General features: G+C 37.5%; 1 protein-coding gene and 1 pseudogene across 1 annotated transcript; one reads left to right on the forward strand and one right to left on the reverse strand.

Annotated features, from left to right (window-relative positions):
• On the reverse strand, positions 3,210 to 6,438 carry LOC109832579 (annotated as a pseudogene).
• On the forward strand, positions 6,686 to 8,712 carry LOC109832584 (UDP-glucuronic acid decarboxylase 1-like). Its single transcript, XM_020399944.1, has 5 exons — positions 6,686 to 6,862; positions 7,569 to 7,652; positions 7,743 to 7,817; positions 8,345 to 8,437; positions 8,523 to 8,712. Exons 1-5 carry the CDS (start codon positions 6,686 to 6,688, stop codon positions 8,592 to 8,594), a joined length of 501 nt encoding a protein of 166 aa, XP_020255533.1. The 3' UTR covers positions 8,595 to 8,712.

Consider the following 10,023-nt stretch of genomic DNA (forward strand, 5'->3'; position numbering starts at 1 on the left):
CATTTACTGTCTCGCGGGCCGAGACAGCAAACACTGTCTCGGCAGCCGAGATAGCAAATGCTGTCTCGCGAGCGTAACTGTTCATAGGGGCTATAAATACACCCCTGAGATCATTGTTTGAGGAGGCTGATCATCGTGCATATTTCCAGACTGATTTCAGAGCAGAGAGAGCAGATTTCTGGAGCTTCTGGCAATTCCTTGAGATTCGAGCTTTGACTTGATCTTAAGAAGAACGACTATCTTACTTTGATAAGATATCGTTTCAAATTCTCACTTCGATAAACGAAGAAAGAATCATTAAACCCCTCACGATTCAATCAGAACCTGTGATTTGGTGGTCCACGAGTCAAAGCGCTCCCGGCACAGGCAAAGATCCCACGCAAGCAGCGATCCAAACAACGATCCTGCGTTTGTTTCTCAAGAGTTGTAATTTTTATTTTGTTGTGTAAAAGAGGTCTTATAAAAAGACTATTCCTTTGAATTTATTGTAATCGATCGAAGATATAATGAATTCCACAGCAAGATCAACTTTTGACGCATTTATCCATAATCCAAAGTTGTTTGTGCCATTAAATTTCTCCACATCTATCTTCATAGAGTGTATATTCAAACTCTGAATGGTCTTCGCGCAAGAAGCACCACCCTCGATACCCAAAGCACCTTCTTTCCCCTACATCCTTTCTCAACGCACCAACGAATGAAGAATAGATCCAAACTGAAAAGATAGAGTCTTTATCAAAAGATCCCACATTTATCACCAAACGAAGCCCTAAATGAGCCTCCAAATTGATCTACTCTTCCAAATAGCCCAAGCGTAGCCCGAGCTCTGATACCACTTGTTGTGCGCAGCGAAAATTTCGGCAGAGTTTCTGGTGCACAATAAGAGAGAAAGATAAATAAGAATTCTTGTTTCTCAAAGGGAACAATAATCTGAAGCCTAATATCTCATCAAAGTGGGATATTAGCTCTTCCTCTCGTCAGCTCTAGGACTACGCGTCGAGGGATCCTAAAAACTATTACAATGGCCACAAACTCAAACAAAATAATTTTACGTGGTTCGGCACACTGCCTACGTCCACGGGGTAAGGAAGGGGATCTACTAATAGAGGAAAAGAGAATACAAATAGGGTTTACAATCTCTCAAATCTAAACTCTCTCATAAACTCTCAGATCCCTCACACAAATACCTCTCAAAGGGATGCACTAAACCCTAAAAGAGACTACACAAAATCTCCTCAACTGCAGCCGCAAAACAAAGTTCCGTGCACTTGTTTTCTCCCTCTGCAATTGGCGAATTTTTCTCCTCTGCCGGCTTGCACACGCACCCACGATTGCCCCTGCCTTGCGCTCACAGAAACCTAGCCCCTCACATGTTATATATAGCTGCAGAATATTATGATTTCGTGGGCCTTCGTTCGTGGGCCTTCGTGTTCGTGAGCCTTCGCGCAGCAAAAAAAAACCACGCATGAATCTCACGCGGCTTTGCTATTGTTTGTAGCCCCCACGTGGCCCCCACATAATTGCGGTTCACAATCTTGTTGTGCGCAGCGAAAATTTCGACAGAGTTTCTTGTGCACAATAAGAGAGGAAGATCAATAAGAATTCTTGTTTCTCAAAGGGAACAAGAATCTGAAGCCTAATATCTCATCAAAGTTGGATATTAGTTCTTCCTCTCGTCAGCTCTAGGACTGCGCGTCGAGGGATTCTAAAAAGTATTACAATGGCCACAAACTCAAACAAAACAATTTTACGTGGTTCGACAAACTGCCTACGTCCACGAGGCAAGGAGGGGGATCTACTAATAGAGGGAAATCACAAACTCTCAGATCCCTCACACAAATACCTCTCAAAGGGATGCACTAAACCCTAAAAGAGACTACACAAAATCTCCTCAACTGCAGCCGCAAAACAAAGCTCCGTGCACTTGTTTTCTCCCTCTGCAATTGGCGAATTTTTCTCCTCTGCCGGCTTGCACACGCACCCACGATTGCCCCTGCCTTGCGCTCACAGAAACCTAGCCCCTCACATGTTATATATAGCTGCAGAATATTATGATTTCGTCTGCCTTCGTTCGTGGGCCTTCGTGTTCGTGTCCCTTCACGCAGCAAAAGAAAACCACGCATGAATCTCACGCGGCTTTGCTATTGTTTGTAGCCCCCACGTGGCCCCCACATAATTGAGGTTCACATTCTATAGGTTAGTTATTTATTATTCTGGATTTTTTTTTGTTAGCGGGTAGACCATTGATGTCAAAGCGGAGATGTGCTTTCGTTATCTATACATGTCATGTGGGAGTCATGTATGGAGATACCTTGATATTTTCGGTGTGTTGCCGAGGTCTTCACCATCTTTTCAGAGGAGCTGAACGTGGGTCCTCTATGATGCAGGTATAGAAGGATAGTTCCATTTGAATACCAGGGATCTAAGTGGTACTAGAAAAAAAATCAAAATTAATAAGTGACTCATCATAATCCCTTGTATATCTGCAATTAAGTTAGGTACTACGATGTTGTTATTATCTTTGCTACTGTCTAATGGGGACAGTACGTGCTGGTCTCCACTTGCATCAGATGTTAGTGTTTCCTTTGGTGAGAGTTAATGTAAGTAATCAAACGTGTCTGAGCAAACTGTTTGCTCATCAGGGTATCTGAAGGAGCGCTGTTTTTTTATTTTTTTTATTTGAATAGGGCTGTATTTTTTTATTTTTTTAAAAATAATAATGTAAATGAGAAGTAGCTATAACGACTACAAGGCGTGGCCAAAGAGATGGATATCCATGATCTGATCAAGGACATCTCGTTTCTCTTGGTCATTGACAGTTCTCTGTGAATGCATACTAATTTTATCTCCATAAGGAAAATATAAGGATTTGAGAAATGTCACACAGGAGTAGGAGTGCGCAACTTTGGTTTGCTCTGATACCAGAGCTGGACTTTTATCAGTTTGTTTCACTTCGGTTAAAAAAATACCTCAATCTATACTGACCAAAGAAGAAAAAGAACATCTTTGTTAATATTAATATTGAATATTAACAAAGAAAGTATACATACATGATATTTACCAAAGTAATGTGGTTAGCAACAATCAACAAATATTTGCAATACAATCCAAAGCCTTTGTTGGGATTGGCTACATGTATTCTATTCTTTCACTTAGCTCTGTTAATGGCTATCTGTCTTAGTTGCTTGCAACTGAAAATCAAACGTTTTTCACAATATGTACCAAATAACGGCCATCTCTCTTACATATCTTAAATTGCTTCCAACTGAAAAATCAAACGTTTTCAGAATACGTACTAAACATCTTGATGCGTCAACACATTCATAACTTTGATCATAAATTGTAGAGCTCCCTTTGTGATCAAGATCATCCAACCATAAATCATCCATCATAATTCATAATGGGTAAAAGCTTAGATTCCGTTGGCCACTCAGAACTTGCATCAACCTCATCATAAATAATGGCATTCCGTTTTCCGCTTTGTTTCTAATCAATTGCCTTTAAGGGGCTGTTCGTTAGGCCATTTTTTTTGGGAAATCAAAGAATAGGAAACCTATTTTCTATAATATTTGTTTTGAGGTTGTTTGGTTGGTTTAAAAAAGAAAGAAATTGTAGAATAGGAGATAAGATGAGATGAGTTGTCAACTTATTATTGGATGATGTGAGTGATTTTTAAAAAAAATTGTTTTGAGGTTGTTTGGTTGGTTAAAAAAATAAGGAAATGAATTGGAGGTATATTATTGGATGATGTTTTGAGGTTGTTTATGTTTGGTTCGTTTTTAAAAATAGGAAAATAGATGAGATGAGATGAGTTGGAGGTATATTATTAGATGATGTGACACGTACTTAAGGAAACCAATTTCTTGTTTTTTTTGAGGAAATGGATGGAAAGGAATGTTTAATGAGATGAGATGAGTTGTCACAATATTATTGGATGATGTGTGTGATTTTTAAAAATGGGATAAGATGAGTTGTGATGAGTTGGATGATGTGACACATTTCTTGTGTTTGGTTTATTTTTAAATGTAAGAAAGGAGATGAAATGAGATGAGTTGGAAGATAAAAATAATATTTTATTAGATGTTGTGGGTGAGTTTTAGGGATGGAAATGAGTAAAAGTATTATTTTATTGATTTCCTTGTACCGATTTCCTTTTCTTGATTTTTAGGAAACCAACCAAACGGGCCCTAAGTGGAGATTGCATTGCACAGAAACCAAGTCACTGAGATTTTCCTGTTGCATCCTGCCCCTTTTTCTGAAGTGCAAGTTTTCTATAGTATTCCAGTTCCATTTGCACCGATAAGAACTACATGGCTGACTGAGAATACGCAATGCAACCCTTTGCAAGGTTGGAACTTCATAATCGTATGTTGCCACCAATCAGCTATAAATGAAAATAAATGAAAAAATAGTAAGGTAAAAAATGAGTATTTAGATCTGTTTGAATACGCCACTATAAAAATTATCCTTCATCATCTTGAAGAGATTTGGTACAGGTGAAGGGATTCAAAGATCTTAGAACAACCCAGACTCAAATCCTACCAGAGACAAATTTTAAAGCAGATTTCAAAAAGGAAAACGCTTTTCACATAACTAAAATACATTTTGAGGGTTAGCGAGAAAACGAACATAATATTTTTTTTATTAGAGAAAATTACCATGAACTTTCAAATATGCAAAAGAAATACCAACAATTGTTGCCAAATACCGACAATACCGTCACTCTAGCGAGCATGTTGGAGAATGAAACCTTCAGTCTTCACCATAAACCTTCTGGTTTGATATAATGGGAGAAAACTTAAATACGATCAATTACTAAACATGAGTAAGTTCTTAGCGTTGAAGTGATTACCAGGAGCATTCAATGTCCTCCCCAAAACTGCAAACTCGCTCCCAAGAGCACCAACTGCGTTTAGATACACAGGCTGCTCCTTGGTAAGTTGAATCCGATCCTTTTCATCGGGAAACACTTTCCACATGGCTGCATGAAAACCATTTCTCATACTTGCATCGAGCTTAAACTTTGGGCTGTAGAATATAGATGGATTAAAGAAAGCTGCAGCAAATGAGAATGTAGTTGCACGTTCCATCTTCTGTCAATAATTTCCAACAGTGGCATATATTTCTCTTCGCACCGTTTATAAATATAACCCATAGCAGGCATATCGCCATCTACTACTCTCAAAAGCCTGACAAGAGGCTCAATCAAACTGACCACTTATTGTGCTGATTTCCAAAATCTCTCCAAATGCAACAAAGTTTTAATCACTTGTGCATCATTTTTTCCTGCTATAAATGGATGATAACCAATCGGGGTGTGAAAACATGAGCTCTAAGTTATCCTCTTGAATCACGATAGACCTTAAGCGAAGGAAATGTGTCACAAATCTAGTAAATTTAGGTCGAATCAAATGTCTTCCCCCAGTAAATTTTCTCATCATGCTAAGTATCTAAGAATTGTTGTATATATATCTTGTAACGGTCCTTGCCTCCTCCAAGACATTACTAATCCACTCTAGCTCACTTATATCCTCCAACATTTTCTCTATGCAATATGAAGCACATGGAGACCAAAACAAAGAAGGATACTTCTTTAAAAGTAGACCACCAACATCTACAAAACTAGACAAGTGATCTGTTATCACTTGCACAACATTTTCTACGCCAATCTCTTCGACAACCGAATCTAAGAGCTCAAACAAGTAATAGACATCATCAATATGAGGTGATATATCTAAAGATTTAAGAAGATGTGTCCCTTTGGATGATGCAACCGATAACATAATTAGTAAAGACTTTGATCTTCCATCTGATAAAATAGTGACCCATGTCTCCTTCCACCGATCGCTCAATCTTTTACTAAAATTTTCATGTACTTCTCCTTTGGCTTTCTCTAAATGAGTTGATCTCAAGTCCTCATAACTTGGAGCTATATAACCAGACCCACATTCTGCTATTGCATCAATCATATCTTGGTAATAACTGGATTGAGAAAACAGCAAAGTGAATAGAATTGTGGAAGAAAAACCGAGAAATCTTTTTATCAGCTTCATCATGTTTTTGCTTCTGAATATCATCTATAATTGCTAGGCAAGTGCTTTCATGTTGCCCGCTAGATTCACCATTGCTGTTAACATGAAAAGCTCCGCTAGCAGAAGAACTACGTACTATGAGAGCCATCAAATGGCTTATCCGTTTTGAGCTTTTAGCGTCTTTTTGTTTCTTTGGGGTGCTTAATATGCTGTTAACTGAATCTCTTACATCATTTGGGACTTCCGTACATGGGAAAATATCTTTGTTCTTGATTTGAGCCAAATGAAATTTCATCCTGTAAACTCTGCCACTGAACTTACGGTGATAACAATTACACCTAACTTTTTGCTTAGTAGCATCAACCAAAACACAGTGCTCCCAACAAGCATCTCTTCCTCTGACCATTTTACTGAAACATTAATATCAAATGGATACATATTAGTTTCTTAAAACATCACATAGATGTTTACGGCAAAATATTTCTGACACCCATGACAAAATGTTACATGTTTACGGCATTTCACTCATACATAGAGAAAACGACCGTTAACCACGTTGATGATTTTTTATGATGCTTTCAGAATATTTTTGTATGTGATGTTTAAAGAAACTAATTAAATATGTATCCATTTGATATTAATGTTTCAGTAAAATGGTCAGAGGAAGAGATGCTTGTTGGGAGCACTGTGTTTTGGTTGATGCTACTAAGCAAAAAGTTGGGTGTAATTATTATCACCGTAAGTCCAGTGGCAGAGTTTACAAGATGAAATTTCATTTGGCTCAAATCAAGAACAAAGATATTGTCCCATGTACCGAAGTCCCAAATGATGTAAGAGATTCAGTTAACAGCATATTAAGCACCCCAAAGAAAAAAAAAGACGCTAAAAAGCTCAAAACAGATAAGCCATTTGATGGCTCTCATAGTAGTTCTTCTGCTAGCGGAGCTTTTCACGTTAACAACAATGGTGAATCTACACTAGTAGAAAACAGAGCATTGGCGACGGATTCGAAATCCGTCTCCAATACAAATATTGGCGACGGAAATAAACCCGTCGCCAATACCTTGTCGCCAATATTTGTATTAGCGACGGATTGGCCGCGTCGCCAATACGCCAATAAGTATCTGCGATGGGCACGATCCGTCACCAATACCTATTTCTTTTGCACCATTGCTGTATAAAGAAGTCAAGGTATTTCTTTTGCACTAGCAATAAATTTAACTTGTCAAATGTTATTTTCTAGATTCATTCACTAGGGAATTGTCTTCATACTTTTATGTTCATGTTAATTTCTGTTATCTGATCCTATCTCATCACAAATCTTCGATGAAATGCCCCAATAAACATTAAGCTCGTCCTATCTCACCACCAACATAATCCTTGGAAAACTTTCTGCATTGTTGCATTTCACCACCACTCAATGTAGATCCTAATAATATTATGTGAATGCATTTCTAGCAATAATGATCATTATTGACCTTGCTATAATCTTCTATTTGCTTCATGGAAGTTTAATCTCTATAATGGCTCTTTCAGGTGAGCATTGCGCGTATTTTCAATACATATGGGCCTCGGATGTGCATAGATGATGGGAGGGTTGTTAGTAATTTCGTTGCACAGGTCTTCACTAAACCCTTTTAGCGTGCATAATCCTTTACACATCCATGTTTGCATATGCATTTCAAAAAACTTAGCAATTTATTTTCACAGGCTCTTCGTAGACAACCAATGACTGTTTATGGAGGTGGAAAGCAGACTCGAAGTTTCCAATATGTTTCTGATCTGGTACTGTTTCATATCTTTATGCCTTCAATATTTTTTTAACCTATGAACTCCATGTATGCTATTGAGAACAATTCTTGTTTGGTCATTGCCATTTTTGTTGCTAATGTTTAGAAAATCATGTGTATGGGCATACATCATGTGCCAGAAAAAGTTTGAACTTTTTGTGCTTGTTCCTTATCGAGCCCTCGACTTATTGGCCATATGGATCCTCCACTGAACTGAATTATGTAGTCCACACCACTCAGCTCTCCATTTTTCACAGTTATTCAGCATTTTGTTGTCTAATTGAACCTAAAAAAGGAACTTTCCAATTGAGATTAATAGCTAAAGAGGCGATGTATCTAAAATCACATTAAACATCGTTACATATAATTTCACATAGATATCATAAACTTATTGACGACAATTAAGAAGGATATGATAATACTTAATGAATTTATGTATTGCATATTTTTATCATAAAGATGCTACATTTGTTGATACATAGCAATATAAACTGTGATATTTTTTCCCTGAAAATTTACCAGGTTGCAGGATTAATGGCACTAATGAAAGGTGATCATGTTGGACCTTTTAACTTAGGAAACCCTGGGGAGTTCACCATGCTGGAGCTTGCTGAGGTTTGTCCATGAATTATAACTCAAAAGATCATAATGTCTTTATAATCTTTCATCCAAAAGAAACTCACTTGTTATTTTTATTAAGGTTGTGAAAGAAACAATTGATCCAACTGCAACTATTGAATTTAAACCAAATACTGCAGATGACGAGGAGTGAGTGAGACTTGTTCTTATATTTATGTAGTTTTCAATTGTGTGAAGACATATTATGACTTTTGAATTTTACCTATATGTAATATATTTGTGATTTTATTGCATAGTGAATGAATATTATTTGAGCATGCGAGATGTATTGTGATTGTGATTATATGATGAGTATGAGCATGCGAGATGTATTGTGATTGTGATTATATGATGAGTATTGTTCGATATTGTGGATTGACGGATAAAATTGGATGAATATTCATTTGGAATGTGAATGTATATCATGGTTGATTTTATGATATATTGTTAAATATTGTCATTGGATTGATATCGATACAGGCTATATATGTATTCTCATATGGGAGGCTACCAGAAAATTAAAAAAAATATTTTTACGTAAATATATACATTGGCGACGGATTTCCCCGTCGCCAATGCACATTGGCGACGGGGTGATCCGTCGCCAATGTTTAAAACATTGGCGACGGGTAAATCCCCGTCACCAATGTTTTAAACATTGGCGACGGATCTACCCGTCGCCAATGTGCATTGGTGACGGGAACCACCCGTCGCCAATGCTTAAACATTGACGACAGATTTCCCCGTCACCAATGTGCATTGGCGACGGGAACCACACGTCGCCAATAGTCGTCCGTCGCCAATAAGTATTAGCGACGGGGAAACCCATCGCCAATACTTATTACCGACGTATTTATTGGCGACGGTTCCATTTCCGTCACCAATATGTATTCATGACGGATTTTGGGGCATTGGTGACGGATTTCCCCGTCGCCAATGCCCTGTTTTCTACTAGTGCTAGTGGGCAACACGAAAGCACTTGCCTGACAATTGTTGGATATATTGACCCCAATATATAGTTTTGATGATAACAACTTATATACTATGTGCATTATTATGCACTAACATATCAATACAGATGTCAACATCAAATATGATCAAGATATGTGAACAAAGTACATGATGAGTTCAAGGAAACAAGATGTAAAGATGAAGAAGTGCATAAACGTCATAATGTAATTTATACATTTTCTTTACTTAGATTTATTGTACAAGCCTTGATCACTCACAACACATACACACACATAGTGTTTAGAATACACTAACACATGCTTAGTATGTGGTTAACAATAGAAATCCTATATGTTAACCATTAGAGTTTATAGATAAAAAATGAGTCTCAAAATACTTCATATATCTCATATTTACCCCTTAGTAGTCGACCAATAAGAATAGTAGTCGACTACTAAAGCCTTAGTCAAAATATCAGTTTCTGTCAAATTACAGTATAGTCGACTAATACATAGTGTAGTTGATTATTAAAGACTCGGACAAAATTTTAGTTTCTATGAAATTATTGTTTACTAAAAGCATCTTAATGCCACTAGGAAAGAACCCTAGATGGGAGGGAGGGGGGGGGGGGA

The sequence above is a fragment of the Asparagus officinalis genome, chromosome 1 (assembly GCF_001876935.1).
Source record: "Asparagus officinalis chromosome 1, Aspof.V1, whole genome shotgun sequence".
NCBI classification, from domain to species: Eukaryota; Viridiplantae; Streptophyta; class Magnoliopsida; order Asparagales; family Asparagaceae; genus Asparagus; species Asparagus officinalis.